Source organism: Coturnix japonica, chromosome 2 (assembly GCF_001577835.2).
Source record: "Coturnix japonica isolate 7356 chromosome 2, Coturnix japonica 2.1, whole genome shotgun sequence".
NCBI lineage: Eukaryota > Metazoa > Chordata > Aves > Galliformes > Phasianidae > Coturnix > Coturnix japonica.
The window spans coordinates 9,354,530-9,376,423 of NC_029517.1; the positions used below are offsets into that span (position 1 = coordinate 9,354,530).

General features: G+C 37.4%; 1 protein-coding gene across 3 annotated transcripts in view; it reads left to right on the forward strand.

Moving 5' to 3' along the window:
• Window positions 1–19,271, forward strand: part of WDR37 (WD repeat domain 37) — a 33,866-nt gene extending 14,595 nt beyond the window's left edge. For all 3 annotated transcript variants that reach the window (XM_015853207.2, XM_015853208.2, XM_015853209.2), the window contains 11 exons: window positions 349–444; window positions 595–659; window positions 2,012–2,147; window positions 2,914–2,985; window positions 5,066–5,110; window positions 6,088–6,164; window positions 7,447–7,684; window positions 8,188–8,329; window positions 15,627–15,761; window positions 15,917–16,031; window positions 17,420–19,271. In XM_015853207.2, coding sequence (XP_015708693.1) covers window positions 349–444; window positions 595–659; window positions 2,012–2,147; window positions 2,914–2,985; window positions 5,066–5,110; window positions 6,088–6,164; window positions 7,447–7,684; window positions 8,188–8,329; window positions 15,627–15,761; window positions 15,917–16,031; window positions 17,420–17,551 — 1,253 coding nt within the window. In that variant the 3' untranslated portion in view covers window positions 17,552–19,271. The remainder of the gene's footprint in view (window positions 1–348; window positions 445–594; window positions 660–2,011; window positions 2,148–2,913; window positions 2,986–5,065; window positions 5,111–6,087; window positions 6,165–7,446; window positions 7,685–8,187; window positions 8,330–15,626; window positions 15,762–15,916; window positions 16,032–17,419) is intronic.
• Window positions 19,272–21,894: the final 2,623 nt, after the last annotated feature.

Genomic DNA, 21,894 nt, shown 5'->3' on the forward strand with positions numbered 1-21,894 from the left:
TAATGCACATCGCTGTAAATGTACTAGCTGCACAATTAGTAAGTTTTCTACTTTCTATTGTATTTGAGTCAGTGTAGGTGGACCATATATCTAACAGAAGTTGCTTTGTTAATATTTAGTGACTTTTAATAGTAAAAATAATTAATTAGAAGCCAGTAATGCTTTCCTTGGAATCTGGGTCAAGGTGGATCTCTGGAAGATTCAGCATGAATCTTTGTTTATATCATTGTGAGAACTGCTTCTATGAAATTAACATTACTTGCTAACCATAACACTTCTTATTTAGAATGTTAATGATATTGTTAATGGTGCTTCTTTTATTGTATTAATTTGAATTTTTGTTATCAGTACGTAGAGAGATTGATACACTTAATGAACGTTTAGCAGCCGAAGGACAGACAATTGATGGAGCTGAACTGAGCAAAGGACAACTGAAAACAAAAGGTCAGAAAACCACAAAGAATCTTCAATCAGATTTTTGAATGTGATTTTTCTGTGCTTGGCTGACCCAAACTTGGAATCTTGTTGAGTTACTTGTGCAAATAAACTAATGTTGTTCGAAATATCTTCCTTTGAATTTATTTGTCTCAACAGCTAGCCATAGTACCAGTCAACTTTCTCAGAAATTAAAGACAACTTACAAGGCATCTACTAGCAAGGTATGAGACAAATTAAACCTCTGCTCATCAGTGTGTATTCATGAGACTAATATGGCTATCTTAAGTCTCATCCATATGGTTATAGTGAAAAACTATGAAACTCTGTAGTGTGAGCTATTAATGTTTGCCATTACCTGTTTTCCTTTCAGTACAGCCTTTATGACTATTGCTTCTTTTGACATAAAATAGGAATTCACGCTAACAGTTAATTTGGAATTCTGACAGGGCATTGTCATTTTATCACTGGGAAGTTGTCATGCTCAGGATTTGGAATATCGTAGCTTTAAGTCTTAAAGATGTCCTTCAGCTTGTAAAAACCTTATGTAATTTGCTTTAACAACGTGCTTCAGACACTTTTTTGTTACCACAAATTAATAGGACTTTAATTTTTTATTTTTTTTTTAAATTTTACCTTTTACTGTATTTGAAACGTAGACAATTAGTTTCCTAATTTTTACAAAGTTGAATATGTGGTTTGTGTTGAACTGCTTAAAGGTTTTGAATCAACAGGTCATGTAGGTAGATACTTTCCCATAATTGCATGCTGTATAGAGCACTGAAGAATTGCTCTGTTTGCTTGTTTTTATTTTAACAAAGCTTTTCAGAAAGTCTTTCTCAAAGCAATACCTTTATTGTCTGGAGCTTTCAGTTTTCTTTTACTATTTCTCTCATTTTTGCTACACGTTTTCTTCCTTTAATTTAGAACGCACATACTAATTTGAATCCTCTCTGTTTTCCCTTAACACTGTGGGAATGTACTTGTCAAACTCATCTAAATGCTTGATGAACCTTTAAAATGTGTTATTACACAGAACCTGGCATGTACTCTCAGGTTAGTGGGTTAGTGTTTGATTAGTGTTTGATGTGATCAGCTTTTTGCAGTTCTGGAAAAAAAATGATGGTGAGTTTGTGAAATGGAATGTTTTTATTTTATTGGAATTAATCCATAGTTCTTATTATCGAAGACAGTGCTCTCAATTTCATGGACTCTTTAAGTTGTCAGATGAAGTTGTTTGGGAATAGACAAGGAAAGGGTTTTGTTTTTGTTTTTTTAAATCCTTTACCCACACCAGATGGGAGGTTTGCACTGCATTTGTACAACTGATTACTCCAACGAGGTTGTATTATTGTAGTACAGAGTAGTTTAGCCTTCTGTAAATAGGGACATGCTGTAAGAAATAAAGTATGTTTGCGCTGTGAATCACTTTCCAACCGTCAAATGACAATTTCTTAGCAGTAGTGAACTGTAAGATAATGAAAGAATCGGTATGAACAAGTTAGTATTTATTTGTGTTTGTGAGATAATTCATCTTGTGTCTGTGTGGAAAAATGTGATCTTTCTGCTCTTTCAGATTGTATCCAGTTTTAAAACTACAACATCAAGAGCAATCTGTCAACTGGTAAAGGAATACGTTGGCCACAGGGATGGCATTTGGGATGTCAGTGTTGCGAAAACTCAGCCAGTGGTTTTGGGAACCGCATCTGCTGGTAAGGTGTTGTGTTGCTTGCACATTCAGAAAATTCTGGTTTAATCTCTAAATAATAGCAAGGTACATCAGGAGCATACCTGAATTCTTTGTTCCACCACTGAACTGCACACTGAAAGAGTTGCTTTAAAGGAGCTCAAAAATAAATGTGTCCCTTCCTTGAAATGCATTTATTCTGTAGAAAATTCAGACGTCCTTGTTGTTCTTAGGAGTATGTCAGTTAGCTTTGATGCAGGTCGCTCTTCCCTTAGGAAGCTTGTCGGATAGTGAAAATGGATGGTTCTTGGAGCTGCTTGCTTCAAGTGGTGTCTTGCACACAATGCTGTCCTCTTGTATTTGCTGATCCCTGTAAGGTTCTCTATCAGTGTTAGCATTATAGAAACTGCTGACATAGGTGTCATAGTTTGCATATTCTTGTGTACTTCCGTACTTTGGGCTGTTGTTTAAGGATCTAGAGGCAGCTGAAAACCTTATTTTGTTAACTAGATTAACTAGATTCCTCACTCTCCACTGAAGAAACAGATTTACTGATTTATTCAGTAGTACCCGTGAATATCCAAAAATGAGTCTAGAGGCCTGTATGTTTGCAACAGACCATAGTCAGTTAGAGTTGGTCAGTTTGAGTTGTCAGTCTTTTGAAGAGGAAATAAATTGAGGACACTTTGGTGTGCCTTACAGTCTGAGTTAACTTGCTTGTTGATTAAGAAGTAAAAGTGAAAAGTATATGTTTTTAACAAATATTTACTGTTGCTTTTCAATCTTTGTAGATCATACTGCTTTGCTGTGGAGCATAGAAACGGGGAAGTGCCTTGTCAAGTATGTAGGGCATGTTGGATCAGGTAAGATAGGAGCATATTGTGTAAACTGGAGTGGTTTTGGGAGGGGGAAGTGCCTTTTGGACACCTGCAAAATTGGTTATTGTGGTTTTACTTTATGGTTTGCCTACACAATTAACAGGCTAATGGTAAAATTCCATCAGTCTTCATACAGGGGATGTTTTCTAATGTGATTCTTTTTTTAGATCAGAGTATTAAGATAGTTCTGTAAATTCTGAATGAATGAACAGTGACATATACAGAAAATTTATGGGCACAATGTTACCTAAGTTTGTTGTCCAAATGCTTCTTGAATGTCGACAGAATTGGGATTGTCACAGTTTCCTTGATGATCCTGGTCCAGTGTTTGACTATGCTCTTGTGATTTTCCAATCTGAGCTTTCCCTGACACAGCTTTAAGCAATTCCCTTTCATCCTGTAGGCAGTCTACAGAGAGACGGGCACCTCCCTGTCTATTCCTACCCCATAAGGGAATTACAGACAGCAATGAGGTCACCCCTTGTTCTCTTCCAAGCTGAACAAACCAAGTACCTCAGCTTCTCATCCCTCATATCTTCCAGTCCTTTCACCATCTTGTGTCCAAAGAAGGGTATTTCTATTATTTCTATTTCCATATACTGTGGAGCCCAAAACTGCACACAGTACTTGAGGTGAGGCCACATCAGTGCTGAATATAGAGGGATAACTACTTTTGACCAGTTAGCTATTCTTTTCATTCTGGGATTACAGTTGGCTCTTCTGGTTGACAGGGCGTATTGGCTTATTCTGAGTCAAAACTGAGCCAGTTGTCCCCTAGTTTATATATACTTCCAGGATTGCACTGCCCCAGGTACAGAATCTGACATTTGTTCTTGTTAAATTTTTCATGTTATTGATGGTTGCCCATCTATTAAGACATCTCTGGAAGACCTCTCGACCCTCAAGGGAGTTGGTGGCTTCTCTTACTTATCATACATAAACTTACTTAGCATGCACTCAATTGCTGTGTCTAGGTGACTGATTAAAAACATTGAAGAAAACTGGCCCTGAGACCGATCCTGAGGGAGCACCACTAGTGTGATTTAAAAACTCCAACCACTGGTGGATTTATTTATTTATTTATTTATTTTTTCAATTGCTACTTGGGTAATCACAAAATTAATAAAATGCCCTAAATTAAGTTTAAACCAAAGAAAAAAAGAACAGTGTTACATTCCAGTTTACATAGCTTTCATTTAGTAAAACTTTGTTCACTTGTTTATGTATGACAGTTGATTTGAAATGCTGGATGTCAGCAGTTATTACACCATTGAGGTGATTTAGTGTGAACAATGAGTATCTTTTTTAACTCAATACTCAGCGAATTCCAGCATTCTCTTGAGAGCATAGGCATCTATTTTACTTAAATGATGAACACAAATGATTATTAAGTACGTTCTTGAACTGTTGAAGTGAAGCTTTTGGGTTTTGCAAATAAAAATGTTTAATAATGTGAAGTAATTAAATCTTATTCATTGAAATAAGAAATGAAGAGCAGCTTTGTAGGCTGACAGAATTCTCTCAGGACTGTGTTTTAAAACAATCGTGCTTCAGTTTCATGTAGTTGCAGGGCTGAAATCTAATTTGTTATTTGCATTGGATCTTCAGCCATTTGTTCACGCAATTTTTAGCAATAATGAAGAAGTTGATGGTCATACATAGGAAGTTTAATGATTAGGTTAGGAATAGTTATAAATAATTAACTTTATGGAAATCTACAGCATTATTTCCAGTCAGCTTGTACACAATTGCTTGGATGTAGTTTATTCGTCCTCTTTAACATGAAACACTTGTAGTAGGTTCAGGAAATAATTTGCTAGAAAATGTGCATTGTGGTATCTGTAATTGACTTTCTGGAACTAAATCTCTAAGGTCCTTTCCAACCTTGATACTTCATAGGCTTCTATGCTCAAATATTATGGTTTCTCTCAACTAAGAGGTCGCAATCCCACAGAAAGTCAATTAAAACTGAAGACTTCTTGATGTTTCAATACTCGTAATGACAAAACATTGTGAAACAGTTCTTGTAGTACTCTAGATTAAAGCTCTGCTTTGTTTTACACAGTAAATTCCATAAAGTTTCATCCGACTGAGCAAGTGGCTCTTACAGGTATGTATGTGGTTTTTTTTTTATTTGGTGACTGTTTAATCATTTTGGAAAAATAAATGTGTTGTTTGGTTGTTTGCTGTTGTCTTTTTGGTGTTGTAGGGGCCTCTCTCTTCTACTTTGTCAGTACCATTGTTGATTACATTACTATTTTTTTAAGGAATAAGAAATCAGACCTACATCATTCTATCTGTGTTTATCATACCATACTGGCATCTGTGCTTTCTTCTACCCTTCTTGTTCTATTATATAAGAATTTTTTAAACACATTTCTGTACAGTTTATGTGCCAAACCTGTGCACATGCATAACAAAGCACTTTTCATCTCAATGTAGAACTCTCAGCACTACCCTTGAGTATTAGGAGCATGTTTGTTTTATCCATAGCCAAAAAAATCTTGGTCAGTATTGGTTAAATCTCTTTGAAAAACAGGGGGATCGTGAAATCAGCTGCTGAGCTGTAAACTGGTACTAGTTAAGCTGAGGTGCTTAATGTAAAGGCAGAATAGCTTCACTCTTGCTGTTCTGACTTTCATAAAAATGGGCTAGAAACATTTAATAGAAGAAATCACTGAATGAAGAGGAACTTCAGCATATTTGGAAAATAGCATATGAAAGATGGCACTTGTATGAAATACTTTCTTCAAATCCAGTTTATTAGAAAAGCAGTGATATTGGTGTTCTGATTTGTAGGATTTAAGCAGATGTTTTTACTGCAGGAAGGATTAATTTAGTAGCTACTTACATATTTACATGAGTTTTGTTGTCATTTGCATTGGAGTCAGGCAAGTAACCATTTCATTAACATTGAGACTTACTTACCAAAAAGGTTGGAACAGTGTCTGTTAAAAAGGTGCTATGCAGACAGTTTTGCCAAATATGTAACATGAAAGACTGTTTTGATTGTTCATGGAAATACTCTGATTTAATCAGTGCTCCCTCTCTCTCTCCCCCTCAATTTCTTTTTGCTTTCTTGTGCAGCATCTGGAGACCAGACAGCTCACATCTGGAGATATATAGTACAGTTGCCTACACCTCAGCCAACTGCAGACTGCAATGTAAGCAATCAACTCGCTGCAACTAAACAAATTGCACAGCAATTTCATTGGATATGGGCGTTATGGTAGTGCTGAACATTATGTTTATACGTAATTAAAAATTACATGATTTCAGGATTGCAGAAGGTGGGGGTTTAAGGTTTTATTTGAACGTGTATATTTCTGTATCTTGGAAAAAAAAATGTAATTCCTTTCATGTTTCCGAAGAAACCATGATGCACTTAACTGACTTTTGTCAAGGTAATGAGCGAATAAGGAAATGAAGTGGCAAATGCGGTTTTTCCATGAGAACTAAAATCATAAAAAAATAACATTATTTCTAAAATGGTTAAATTCTTGTAGCTTACCTTACTGAGGTATTTGGATAAACTGTAGTTGCTATGAATTCAAAACTGATGGTGAAGTTGTGTATCTTTGGCATTTCCTTGATTGTATATTTAAATATGATTTCCAATTGACCTTTGACAGCATTAATCACACTGTCTGACATTGCTGACTGAAAAGAAGCCTGTGGAAAACATGTACTGGCTGGCAAATGCTGTTTGTGGCCCTTCTTAAATTGTGAAGACAGATGTAGCTTGTAGCATGAGCTTCTCAGTAAATGAAGTAGGGGCAAGACCTGGCTATGTAATATGAAATGCATGGGTAGATTTCTGCATGGCAAATGTTAGATTAAGATGAGTTGATTTGGAATTTCTATTTTGAAAGAGCAGTGCCATCCAAATATAGTGAAAGAGGAGTGTGTTTCTCTTGCATAAGTAATGTAGGGTTCAGAGATCAGTGCTTTTCTTTTGCATTCAGTTTACATGGCATCATGCAGGTTTGATTTAAGGCCCAAAAGACAATGTCATGATACTGATCTGATAAAGACATGACTCTAAATGATTGTCTTCCTGAAGATTAAGACTTGTGCCCTGTTAGATGCTTCTGATCTTTAAAAACGTAAAGGAAAAAAATCTATTGATAATACACATGGGAGTGAAACTCATGGGTAATATAGTGAGAGGAATTACAGAAGAGGCTTGCCAGACTATGTTGGACAGGTATTTAAACAGTTTGATAGAGATTTAAAAATGAAGAAGTTATTAAAAATTCATTTGATTCAACTGTCTTTTCCCTTCAACAATGATTTTGATAGTAGATACTTAAATAGACGAGGTTCTGCAGAGTTAAGATTCCCACATTCACATTACATGTAGTAGAAAGCATTTACACTGTAAAATATAACTTAGAGACATTCTTTTCCATTTGTTTTTGTTCTTTTTCCTCTTGAATTTTATAGCAAGCATCTGGAGAAGATGAATATGAGTTCTCAGATAAAGATGAACCTGATGGAGATGGAGATGCTTCTAGCGATTGTCCCACTGTCAGAGCCCCATTAACTTCACTCAAAAGCCATCAAGGAGTGGTCATAGCAGCTGACTGGCTTGTTGGGGGGAAGCAAGCAGTGACGGCTTCATGGGATAGGACAGCAAACCTGTATGATGTAGAGACTTCTGAATTAGTCCATTCTCTTACAGGTATTTCTTCACTCAAAAAAGGTATAATTGGTGGTTTATTTTTGTGAGTATTCTTTATTGTGAAAGGTATTTCTCTGCAGTATGGTGTGAGTGTGTACAACACTTACGTTGCTGCTTGGTGTTGCAGTGGTTTCTAAAATTCCAGCTATGTAAATCCCCCGAGCATGAATTTTTGTTCTTTGGAGCATGTGATACAGCCAACAGAACAGTTGTTTTAAACTGAATATAGCCAAAGTTTAATTCTTGTGAAATACTTCTGTTGCCTTCATGGTTTATTAAGTAGCAGCAACCTGCTGTTATTTACTAATCGTGTGAAATGAATAGTACTTTTTGGTTTTGTTTTAAGTATAGTTCTAAACTTTACATCAACAGAAGCATCAGAGTTTGAAATGATTAATGCTCTTTTACTGATAGTCTAAAAGAGGTTATCAGCGTTCCATTCCAAGAAATGAAATGAAAAGTCTTATTTTCATTATTTTATATGTTCTCATCTGTGATTGTAGGGCATGACCAAGAGCTGACACATTGTTGTACACATCCCACCCAGCGTCTTGTGGTGACGTCATCACGTGATACAACTTTCCGTCTGTGGGATTTCAGAGATCCTTCTATCCATTCTGTGAATGTCTTTCAGGGCCACACAGAGTAAGCAACAGTTTGTTCAATTTCTTTTTAATATTTACTTTTGTTTTTTGCAAGTTATAAATATACTTGGTTGCTAATATGAACAAAACTATGTTCTCTTTTTGAGTTTCTAAGTTAACTTTCCTACTTTGTAAGACCCACTTTCACAGACCAGATGAGCTGTGGTTAAAAAACTGTATATGAGCCATCAGTGTGTGCTTGCAGCCCAGAAAGTCAAGTTTATCCTCGGCTGCATCACAAGGGGAGTGGCTAGCTGGGGGGGAGGAGGTGGTTGCTCCCCTTTGCTCTGCACCTGTGAGGCCACATCTGGAACACTGGGGCTCCCAACATGAGAAAGATGCAGAGAGATGCAGAGCTGTTGGATTGGGTCCATCTTATGAAGAAAGGTTGAAGGAACTGGGCTTGTTTAGCTTGGAGAAGAGACCTCACTGTGGCCTTCTAGTACTTGAAGGGAGCTTACAAGCAGGAGGGGGACTGACTTTTTACATGGTCTGGTAGTGATAGGACAAGGAGGAATGGCTTTAAACTAAAAGAGGGGAGACTTAGATAGGTGGTAGGATGAAATTCTTTACTCAGAGGGTGGTGGCACAGTGGAATAGGCTATAGCTGCTGTCTTAAAAACCAAGTACTGTTATGTAATGTTTCAAAGAGAACAATTAGGAGTTTTCTCTGAAAATCAGATTTTTTCACACATACAGTTAAGATTGTTACTGCCTTTTTGTTCTGATCTGTGATCCAAACCATCATCAAATCCTAGCAGTACACAGTGGTTCAGATTTGAAGTTTCATCCCTTTGTGCTGCACTTGCTTCTCTCTGCAGCTTGCTTCTCTCTTGGATGCTGTAAAATGCTTCTGTTGGGCGTGAGTGCTTCTCAGCACACTGGAACTACAATGTGAAATGGAAGAGGAAAAGCAGTTTGTACTGAATATTTTAGTATCTGTGGAGCCTGTGAGCAGAGGCAGCAGAGCTGTCAGCAGATGGCACCACAGCTCTGCCATGTCTGCCAGACTGGCTGTCCGTTGCTTCGGCTCACAGCTTCCAAAAAACTTCTCTTTAAAAGAGGCTGGGAGCTTCAGCCTCTGAAGTCAGGTGAAAGCCTGCCACCCTACCACTTCTGGCTCTTAGGACTTGGCATCAGGCACATGGTTCCTGGTTCCAAGAGCAATTTTTAGTTTTGAAAATTAGAGAGAAAACCAATGCTTCAAACCTGATCAGATTTTTTTTTCACTGCCATTTTATGCTTTGTGTCTGTTTGATTATTAAAGGCGTAGGTGGATAGTGTAATTTCACATTCCTTCCTTAGTAGCTGTAATGAATTAGATTTAAGATCTAGTCAAAATGGCACATGATTTATTAGAAATATAATGCAATGGTACTGATGTTGAGAGGCTAAGAGACTTACATGCAGAGTATGATTTTATAAAGCTAATTGGCTTAAAAAATTATAAGCAATTACTGTGTGTTGCCTTGTGCTATGCAGTGATATTCTCTCAAAATAAGCGTGTGTGTGCCAGTGAATGAGGGACTTTTTGTATTTAAAGTAAATGAACTAAGAAATTACCTGTTATTTTGGTTTTCTGAGCACATAACTATTTACTCTATTAAAAGCGGGCAGTTTCTTGTGGTTTATTGCTGTCACAGTTCTGCTATAGTCCAGGAAAAGAAATCATCCTCCAGGAAAGGCAGAAGGAGTCTGTTGTGACCACCACACCTGTGTTGGCCTTCTTACATTGATGCCTATTTTGAATTAGTTGTAGTAGACTTGACTGATTGCATATCAGTCTCTTCTAGTGATAATGATTTTCATTAACTTAGCTCTTGGTAAAACCCGTACGTTGCTCATTCCAGTGTTTAACCTCCCTGTTAAACTTTTTGTGCTTTCCTAGTTGGACTAGCTTCAATTTCTGGCAACTGGATCTTTATCTTGCCTTTTTAATATTAAAGAGCTTTGTTTCCTGCATTAATAGATACTTAGGTGATGATAAGTTTTGTTTATTTATTTTATAAACAAAGCATGTTTTCCAATATATTTTGACATTTACTCATCCACAGTCCAAGTCAGTACCTGAATAGTACTTCTGTACTTTAAGCCTGCCTTCCGTTGAGTCTCTAAAGGGCATCCAGGTCTTCTTTTGGAGATCTGTAAACTTTGTTGACCTTTTTCCTGTGTATGACTGCTTCAGTTCCTAACTTGTCGCATTTTATTTTAGGTTTGATACACCTCCAGTTTGTCTCACTTATTATAATTTCCTACGGGTCTAAGAATAATGAATTGGTGTGGAAATAATACTAATTTTTAATTAAATATTTTTTTCTCTGCATTTTGTGTGTGCACCACAAGAAACATGGATTCCTAGTGCTGTTAGCCCCTAGTTGCATCCGTCTATGGGACAGAACCCTGGGAAAAGCTTACGTTGCCTCTTCAACTTTTTATCTTCTAAATTCTATGTTTGCTGGAAAATCCGAGTGAAAAAGATGAGTCTCTGATGTGTCTTAGTGAAATTAATGTGCAACTGCACCGAGTTTTAGATGTACAAGTTCTGCACCTTTGACTAAAATCTGTGCAGTGAGAAGGAAGTTCTGTTTCCTCCTAAGAATTGTTTCATTAGACTGTCACTTCCATGTGCATATAAAGGCATCATGACTTGAGATTACTAGACAGTAATTGGTAGTATTCAATTTAGCACATTGATGAGAAGAACTGTAGTCAAACTTCATGTTAGGCATTGCAGTCACTTCAAAGAAAGATGTGGGCAGTAAATCTTGGAGTATCTTAACTTCATTTATGAATGGATGCTCTAAAATTGCTGTGTGTGTAGGTACACATATCTATATCTATCTCTCTATATTTTTTAATATAAGTAAGAATGTGGCCAAAGGCCTTTTCTTTGTATCCTATTCAGTGGAGTATAACACTTTATAGTGTTTTATTGTTCTAAAGCTTACCTAACATATGCAGCAATACTGCAGGGATAAACTAACCTTTCTTATTCCATCCTAAAGGTAATGGAATTGATTTTAAATACACCATAACTAATCTGCTAACTTGCCATTGAGTAATTCTCTTAAAAGCTAGTGATTGGTTTTCAATACTGCATCATTTTATTATTTTAAGACAGATAGAAAGAAAAGGAGATATTTGTTGTTTTCTCTGATTGTCATGAAACACTTATCTCTGGAAAAGGCATTGTTGATTTAGATGCTAGAAAATGACATTTCAGTGCTATCCATGGTCTCCTTCTCTATGTTAATTGTTTCATGGCTTGTTCTTAGCCTTTCTCAAGTTGGAGGAAAAAGCTCTGCTTAAATTTGGAGATAAACTCAGAAACAGGGAATTGTATGTGTGGGTCTTCTGGGCATTGGGTTCCTTTAGCACTCCTAAAACCTAACGGTGCATTCAAATGTGGAGATATTGGTGTGTTCCTCACACAGTACAGCAGTCCTGTTGGATGGGCATCTGTTCTCCATACCTGCAGGTTTTAAACCCAGTTCCTGGCTTCCCCTCGGGCTGCGGGCTGCTCTGTGTAAGGATGTGCTTTATTCCCCTAATAGAATATTAACTCTTCACTCCCAAATAACTCCTTCTTTAGGTTTAGTTCCCAAATGTTACCACTTAAAATACAAGACCCATATTTGAGCACTCAACTGTTGTTGTTTAACTATGATTTGGTGTACATATTTATCTGAAAGCTTTCTTTTAGCTCATTTCCTCCAGAATTTAGTCCCTCGTGCCTGTTAGCGCTCATGAACTTAGTCCCACGTGCCCGTTAGTTCTGCTGCCAGGGAAACGTGTTCTCTTCAAGTATTCAGCTGTAAATCCCGGTATGGGTTGCAAATCAAAATGGAAACAGCAGTGTTAACTTTTTTTTTTTTTGATGCATTGCCAGTAAGTGTTCTGCATCAGCATTTCATGGTCCAACATTTTCAACATCATTTTTTTTTTCCCTCCCTGTGTGTGAAATTTCAGCAGATTGTTATGCAAAACAGTTTTGTGTCTCAGTATGACTGGGGAGACAGCTGTTCGGCCTAATGAGGAGTGCTAGCACTACAGTATTTCTGTTGATTGAGACCCACGGAGGGAGCAGAATGTTCGAGGCCGGGCAGCGGTGTGTGGTGAGGAAGTGCCACGCTGTCAGCTGGAAGTACACGCTCGGCTGCTCCCTACGACAAGATAAATGAGTTTTGCTGGGGTTTGGCAGAGGCTGAAGCTTTTCTGGAGAATAGTTGTAGCACACCAAACTCCTCGTGGGACCCATGGTTTGAAGTGTCATAAGACTGCTGCTTTTTTGCCAGTTCTTTCTTTTTTTTTTTCTTCCCACCGTGTCCTATGATACCTGTCATCTTTTTGATTTATTAAAAACCTAATGTCTTCTGGCATTCCCTTAACAAGGCTTGATGATCTTTTGTTGACACTTCTTATTAATTTAGCCAAGGAGATGTTAATCACAGGTTTAGGTTTAGTTAGAACAAATTGAAGATTACTATTGATGGCAAGTAAAAATAACCAAGAGGAAATGCAGATCGATGTCTTTTAATGTTTTGATGTGGTTGGAGTTAGGGAGGCCATAATTCTGAAAGGTTTTTGGTATACTGGCTGCTCTGCCAACTTATTTCTTCTCACCACAGACTTTGCTTTGCTTGCTTCTCAGGAAGCAGGATTTCTTCTTGTTGCTGTTTTGCAGTGCAAAGGGCTTTTATATCTAGTCTTTGAATTCAGAGCTTTTTTACAAGAAAGGTTATTTCTGTAGTCACTTGTGCTTGCAAAACAGTGCATATCCCAGTCTGCAGTGCCTTTCAGTGATGAGTTTTGGGGCAGTAGACAGTGGATAAATACTGTTAAACACACTTAGATAGATGTCATGGAAAACTGCAGGGCATTCTTCCTTTTCATGGAACCATAGAATGGTTTGGGTTGGAAGGGACCTTAAATGTCACATAGTTCCGACCCCCTGCTATAGGCAGGGATGTCTCCCACCAGACCAGGGTGCTGACAGCCCCATCCAGCCTGGCCTTGAATGCTTCCAGGGAGGGGACATCCTCGGCCTTGCTGGGCAACCTGTTCAAGTGTTTCATCGCCCTCATAGTGAAGAATTTCTTCCTGATCTAGTCTAAATCTGCACTTTTCCAATTTAAAGCCATTTTCCCTTGTCCTGTCACTATGCGCCCTTATCAAAAGCCCCTCCCCAGCTTTCCTTTAGACTGCTCTCTTCAGGTACTGGAAGGCTGCTATGAGTCCCCCAGGCCTTCCCTTCTCCAGGCTGAAGAACTCCAGCTCTCTCAGCTTGTCCTGGCAGAAGAAGTGCTCCAACCCTCTGTTTATCTTTGAGGCCCTCTTCTGGACCTGCTCCAACAGCTCCATGCCCTTCTTTCGCCTTTCTATCCTTTACCTGGTCAATAGAGTGCTACAGGGGGAGCTCCGCTGCTCTTCTGTTTTACAGACTTTTTCCTGATGTGCCTAGTAGCATCTATATGTATAGTTAAACTGAAAGTAGTACAGACAAAGATTTTGTTTTATTTTGAAAATCGTTTTCTTTTGACAGGAGCAGAAAGGATTGAGCTAATCTAGGGCTGACGTTCTGTTTGCATGGCAATGGCTTTGACTGTTTTCATTTGAAAGATGATAAATCTAAAAAAGAGAGAACTTTATGTGGTCAAAAAGACTTAACTATGTTTGACAGTGATAAGCGATAAAGGAGAACCAATACGAGATCAAAGAAGCTGGAAAACTGTTTAAAGTTGTGAAAAAAGCATCCGAAATTGGAGGGTTATTTTAAGACATTTTCAGAACGTATTCCAGCTATAATTGCAATAAAATGTATGATGGGAAAACAGATCATATCTGTGTGTTGGTAGCAGAATACTAAAATACTGTGTATTCACTCACCTGGAGCCTTTGTATGACTTGAATTCGTCATACTGTCATGTATAAGGAGGTTTCACAGTGTGCAAAGTACACAGATTTAATAGTCAATATGAAACTTCTAGATCTTATTTCAGATGTGTTGCAGCAATGTCGAGGCGTGAAACGTTTTTTTGAGGTATTCTGCAGCTCATGTGAAGAACTTTTGAGGAAATAAATGAGGATAATTAGTAAGATTTGTGGCGTTAGGCAATCAGAAATCAAGTTGTGTGCAAAGAACGTTCAAACTCTAGTCTGCAGTAACTCGATTGTGTGAATGAGTTCTCTTCCCAAATGTGAAAGTGCCTATTGAAAGACTCATCTGCTGTGGCCTTCATGTATCTTTTGGCTTTTTGACTTTTGGTTCATGAAGTCCAGAAGATTAGGTGAAGACCTCTTGATTCTTATTATAATCATCTTTCTGATAGCTTGGCTGCACTCTAATAATGAATTAGGAAACTCGGTGTCATGAGTAAAGTGGACCTTCATCCTAATTAAAAGTTAATTTGGTGTCAATTTAAATTAAGAGGCTCACGTAAACTGGTCCGTTGTGACCTGGCTAATGCTAATCTCAATCAGCAGCTTGGACAGGACATGAATTCAAATTTCTGTAGAACAACCAAAGTGACAGTAACGACTGACAACTTAAATTAATGCTACTAAATTCGAAGAAATTGATATGCGTGACCCCAGTTACATGATAGGTCATTGAGTCAGATCTGTAGGAGCAAGGTTTAGAAGCCTTCCCTAATGATTTTAGGCACAGACGAAAATGCTTTGCTAGTACACTCTTAAGGACAGAAAATAACTGGTTTTCATTTGAGAATCTGCGTAGTATTTAACTGGAAATAGTACAAAGGTGTTAATTGCTTACTATGAAGGAAAAAGTAAAAGATGTAGAAAAGAAGTCATGAGAATTTTTCAGTTTCTGGATTATTACTACTTGCCATTAGTCTTACCTGACTGTCAGAATTAAGCTACTTGTAAAATAGGGATTAAAATCAGCATTTGAAATTATTAGATTGAAATAGCTGCTGCTAGCAGAGTTATTCTGGTAACTCTATGTGTGTAATACCATGTTTAGGTTTACAAAATAGTGTTGGTTACAGTCTTGCGTGGGGAAGTCTTCTGTTGGGTGCTGGTGATTCAGCTGTGGGTGTTTGATGTTCATATTAATACAGAACTTTAAAAGTGAATTAAGGCTTAATGAGCTAAGCGTTTCCTGCCCCATTAGGATAAATGGAACATGAGAAGTGCCTCCAGTCTGACTCTAAACAAAAGGAGAATAACAAGCTATATAGTCTAATGGAAACACAGGAACAGAAACTTTGAATCACTTGCTAGTTTAATAACAAACCTCAGTCTGACAGTTTTCTTTTTCACTCCTAATTGTTTAGCACTGTGACATCTGCAGTTTTCACTGTGGGAGACAATGTTGTTTCTGGTAGTGATGACCGCACCGTAAAAGTTTGGGATTTGAAAAACATGAGGTCTCCTATTGCAACCATTCGTACAGATTCTGCAGTAAATAGGTAAGCAGACCTTCAAATTACTATTTCCTTAATTAAGAGAAATTTAGTTTTAGTCACTGTAACTAGAATTGTATAGTGAGATTTATGCGATTTTGGGAAAGGTCTGAAGTGGTTTAATAAACTAGAGCCCGCTTTTTGTTTTCTTTTCTGGACAGGATTAACGTATGTGTTGGCCAAAGAATCATCGCCCTTCCACACGACAACCGGCAGGTTCGGTTATTTGACATGTCAGGAGTGCGGTTAGCACGCCTCCCTCGCAGTAATAGACAGGTAATGGAGTTTTTATACCCTTAAAATATGTCTGTTCTTCTCTTTATACAAGGATAAAAATAAGGTTTGATGTCTGTAGTGCAGAAGCTGAAGAAATGCTGAAAGACATTTGTCTGTACATCCAGGCTGTAATTGAAAATGACCAACGTGCAAAGAAGTGATGTATTTTAGGGTTTTTTTCCTTGGCATTTCAAAGGGTGTTTGAACTGAGTTTCATCACGTTTTTCCCCTTGTGACAGTGGTAGTAATGTCTGCCTTCTCTGAAATAGGGAAATAAAGTGTTTTAAACGTGTTTTCACGTCTTGGTGTGAATCCTGTAAAAAAAGTGACTGATTTTGAGGTTTCATGGCTTTTTTTTTGTTTTTCCCCAATTCTTCTTTGTTGAATTTTTTTTATATAAAAGAAATAGAAAAGGAAAAAATGGAAGTTGATTCTGAAAGCTCTTTTGAGAATCTTTCTTTTTTCCCCATGATAATGCAAATCATTTCTTAATACTTGATAGCAAGAACTACACTGTCCTTCCTGCATTCAAAGTTTTGTGCATTTCATGTTGCCATTCCAAATAGCACTGCTAATGGAGCAAGTTAGACTAAGTGAAATGAATTCCCCTATGCCACTTAAAGGGTCCTTTTCATAAACTTTTTTTTTTTAATGTCAGTTGTCTGACACATTTCATATATCTCATAAACAGCATGTTTAACTAAGTGAAAGATAGGGTTTCTGTCTGTCCTATATTGCTTACATTGATACTGTGATTTTTTAAAAATTTTTTTATTTTTTCATTATTTTTCATTAGTATTTATTAAAGCTGACACTACAGAAATGAAAGTTTTTTATGTATTTGTTTTACTTGAGCACTTGTCAGAATCCTCCTTGGGGTATTCTTCTTGTTATTGAACTTAGGCAATACATAGGGCATTGTTTTTGCTCAGTAGGACATTCCTCCTGCTGTACTGTTATCCTTTCTGAATTACAAACATGATCGACAGAAAGAAAAATCAACACTTCATCTTACAGGTTCATAAGACAGTTGTTGCCAGCAAGTATTTTCTAGTTTTAAAGTTGCTTTTGTAAGTGAGAGTGCTAAAATCAAAATTCAGTCTGCTTTTATAAATGAAATGCCAATTAGATAGAAGACATGCTGTGAAAGACTCAAGTTTTGGTACTCCTGTTTGTTTGCTCCTGTCTTTTTGGACCCATTAACCAGTCTCATTATCATAAAGATTTTACCTCACAGATGAAGATAACTACGATCTTGAGGATTCTTTAATTCCATTGATAAAAATGTAGAGCATTAGCAAGTTTCCATTTTGACTTCTGCCAACTTGTCAATGCAGAAGATTTCAGAAACGTTGTAAGTAATACTGACATCTCCTCACCTGTCATAGGGCCACAGAAGAATGGTGTGCTGCTCAGCCTGGAGTGAGGACCATCCGATATGTAACCTCTTCACCTGTGGATTTGATCGTCAGGCTATTGGCTGGAACATCAATATCCCTGCTTTGTTACAAGAAAAGTGAAGTGCTGGAAGAATTCTTGCATTTTATGTTGCTGTGGACTGCTGTACATCTGCAGACTTCTCTGAATACCGGTCTGCTATTGGTCTAAAAGCTGTTCCTTGAATGGAGACTTCAGCAGATGTTGTTCTTGTTACCACATTGTGCACAGTTTGCATGAGTTGTACAGAAAATGTGATTTTTTTTTTCTTCTTTTTTTTTTTTTTAAATTAGTTTGTCTTGTGTATGAACTTTTATATTTTGGAATCCACTGGTCAACATGTTCACTGTTGCATAGAGCACATAAATGTTCATAAGTTATTTAGCGTTTGATAGATAAACAGTAGGGCATTACATTTGTGACATAAATGTGAAACTTCTGTAGTTAATGTAGAGAGTGTATAGCAGTCTGTTACGTTTTTCCATGATCTACATATCTGCCTTGTGTCAAAAAGAATCTGCAGGGCTAAAAGTTTGAAATGAAGTGTGAATTTCATTAGTTGTATGATTGTAAACATTTTCCCGTTTGCATCTGATTGGAACAGTTATTTGTTAGTGCTGCAGCATAGTGCAACTTCAGCTCCATTTTCAGTCCAGTTATGGGAGAAATAGTAGACTTGAGAAGGAAAATATAAACAACTTGTAGTGATTATAGACTGCAAGGTGTATTCTGAAAGCTTTTTGTCCTTTTTCTTTGGAGAAAGGAAAATGTACATTCTGCCCTTCTTATATAAAAGTGATTCTAAAAATCTCATGGCATTTCACACTAGCAAAAATCCAGAATATTATGATCTAGTCAAGCAAATTTTGAAGCACTTTAGTTTATAGCTATTGTTATAAACCATTTATGAAAGTTTGACTTTACCAGTGAATGTGAGCTGACCTTTGTAAGAAGGATTGCTTCTTTTTGGTGATCTGCCCAGAAAGGATATATTTTTTTTTCTTTTTTTGTCTTTCTTTTCTTTCCTATACCTGCTATGAGGATACTTCTAAATGTGTTCACTTCCTTTTTTTTTTCTTTGTTTCCTTTTTTTTCTTTTTTTTGAGCCAGCAATACAAAGTAAATTAGTACTACCTCAAAAGTGAATGTTGGTCAAGAAGCGCTGAGTCTCTCTGTAGCCTAGGGGAAAAAAAAAAAGCACTTTTGGTCTCTGGCTGAAGTACTATTTTTGACATGAGAGGAAAGACAATCATACTTAATGTGATCCTTAACATAATTAACACTTAAGGCTAATGGAGCAATGTGATAAGTAAACATCATCTGTTACCTTTGTGTTCTCAGCTGTGGCAAAGGGCTGCAGTGGTCTTTATACTGTTGTGAACGGGATAATTAATGTAGAATTCCCTTCTTTCTCCCAAATGATCTTAATCTGCCTTTTCTCCCCACTGTGCTCAGCCTTTTTTGCACTGGCAGTGCCGTGTTATACCACAGCTGCTGCTTATTTAAGTAAATGCAAATGGCAGCTGACATCTTTGAAAGAACAGAAAGGCTGCTTCAGACAGACACTTCTTTTTAGCTAGAGGGAGATCCTGCCCCTGTCTGACATATCACACTGTAAGATGAAGGGTGAGGGTAAGCTAAGGGTGTGCTGGTACAATGGGAAAGTTTATGCTGGGCTGCCATTAGATAAGTAATTGGAACTTTTTATCTCATTCTTTGGATTATGTGAAGCTGTAGCTGTGCTCATGTCCTCTAAACACAGTTCAGGCTGATGTGTTTACTGGGTTCCTTGTTGACTGACATGTAAAAGCATTGGAGTGCGATGGGATGGTGAATGCATCTGAGTAGTTGTAGAGAAACACGAGTCCTGGAATTGGTTTTGTGGAAGATCAAGGTATGTAATGGAAAATGGGTGTAATGTATAGTATGAGCCATCATAGTGGCTTCATCTTAAATTCCATAGTGGTTTTTTCTTTTTTTTTTTCTTCAGGTAGAAGCACTGTACAAAATTGTACTGAAGCAGTCTTAAAATACCACAGCTAGTGAGGTTGAGGAAAGTGGCTGCAGAGCTTTAAGTCTTCTGATAACAAGGGTTAAAGATGGTGTCAGTGTTTCTTTTCTTTCTTTCTTTCTTTCTTTCTTTCTTTCTTTCTTTCTTTCTTTCTTTCTTTCTTTCTTTCTTTCTTTCTTTCTTTCTTTCTTTCTTTCTTTTTTTCCCTTAAATTTTAAAGCCATTTGATGTTGACAGATTTTATTCCTTAAGGAAAAAGAAAGGCTCACGTTTTCTTTCAGTTGATAGTGGAGGGAACTTTATGCTGGTTGGTGCAGCTTAACAAAGAGAGAAGCTTCTCTCCAGCCAGCAGAAGCAGTTTCTGTAGCAGAGCTTGTATGTAACATCTTGAGTGATGGTCAGCCTTCAGTGATGTGAGGTGAGGGGGAGAGGGTCACTGTTCTTGGTCCTGCTAGCCTGAATTGACTGCTTAAATGTACAGATATAAAACAATATACAGATGTAAAACGGGACCATGAGACTCGATGCAGTTTGATAATCATTGCTGCAAACTTTTTATATCACCAGAGGAACAGACCTCTGGCACCAGGAATGACATGATCATATGCATTCATTTTGGAAACAAATATCAAACAAGGTGCTACAGCCACGTTCTTATGAGCAGGCAAATACTCAGCCACATATACTGAACTTAGCTTAATTTTATATACTGTACTAAAGATTAAACCCAAGCTTCCATTTCCCTTGAAGCAAATCACACATAAGCAGTGGTAGTGAACGCTACTGCACTGATTGAATACGTGGGAAACATTTCATAGCTTTGGATGTTGTACTGAGAGCTTTTTCAGCATCGAACAACGTCCAACATTTCATAAAATGGAGAGGAGTTGCAGTTACAGTTTCAGTACTGTGTAGAATATTCAGAACTTCACAGGAAGTTCGTCACTGGGCAGAATCAAGCTTTTATGTCTTTCAAATAATGCACATCAGTTTTCACAAGCTTTGTGTGTACTTTTCAATCAGAAAGGTCTGGGGAGCAACATCTTATTTGTTGCCTAAGTCTGTGAAAACCATCTTTTTGGAAAAAGAATTTATAAGTTATGTGGAACCACTTTTTATTATTCTGCTAATTTGTTTATAGGTGTAACATCTTATTCTTCGTTATGATTAAAAAATGCATTAAAACGTTCAACTCTTTTTCTTGCAAGTCACCGTTCTTCTGTTTTGCACTAAGGTTAATGTTAATATCTCGTTAATAGTCAAATGATTTTCCTATCTGTTTTTTGCTCTCCTACTCAAAAAGTGAATTTTCAGTGCAATGATGATTACAGCTGTGGAAGAAGGTCAGGTGAAGCCCTGAAGTAGGATGTGCGTTTGGTCATGCTGACATAGGAAGGTGCTCAGTCTTGGTGTTCGTGCTGTTGTCTTTGGTTTTGTATGAGGTATTTGGTAAATACGTTTTGTTTTGCAGATTACTGAAGTCTTCGTGTGACTTTTCACAGTATCACATAAATTGATATTTTTAATGGTCTGAAAGCTGCTGTTGTTATTTCTGGAGGTTGAATATTGCTTGCTTATTGCACCCATATCCTTTGAGACAGAGCTTTGCAACACTGACAAAGCTTCTTGTTTCAGTGGGTCATGTCATCTGGTTCCAGGTGTTTGAGCAGTGTTGCCAGCCGGTACCCAAGTGCAGAACACATCTGTGTGTGACACATTTTGAACCTTCAGATTTCTAATCCTCTGGAAAATGACTTTTAGTGTTACTGATGATGTGGATCAGAAAGAAAAGGCCAAAGTTACAAGGTGACACAACTGACTTGGAGGCTGGATTGAGATACAGTACCATACTTGCGTTTTCTTTATTTTAGTCAGTTTTAATTGGGGGATTTAAATCAGAGCTCATGGCAACTGATTTGAACTCGTGATACTTCAAACCTTCTATCTTCTTATGTCTTAGGCCATATACACTTTACAAAGGCTATTTCTGTTCATTCTTTGGCTTGATGGGATTTGAAGATGAGCATACACTGATGCATAGATGCATTTCTTTTATAAACCTGTGAGTAAACAGCATGTGCAAATGAATGGCTTCAGTGGGATGTCTGCTCTAACTTGAAGAGCTACAGGAGAACTGCCCTTATCACGTGTCACACTGTGCTCTTGGCTGACACACAACTTGTATTTAATACTCCAGTGAGACAGGAGTATGTCACATAGTCAGCCTTGAGATACTTTAATTTTTATGTAGTAACACAGGCATCCAGAGCTTGGAATGGGTACTGCTGGATGTAAAAGATCTTTGCAATCTTAGTAACAATAGATGGTTGTTTTCAGGAAGAACTCGGTTATATAAGACGCCATTTTAATTACACTTTTTCAGTTTTCTACTTTAAGTGTTGTGATGGTGCTGTG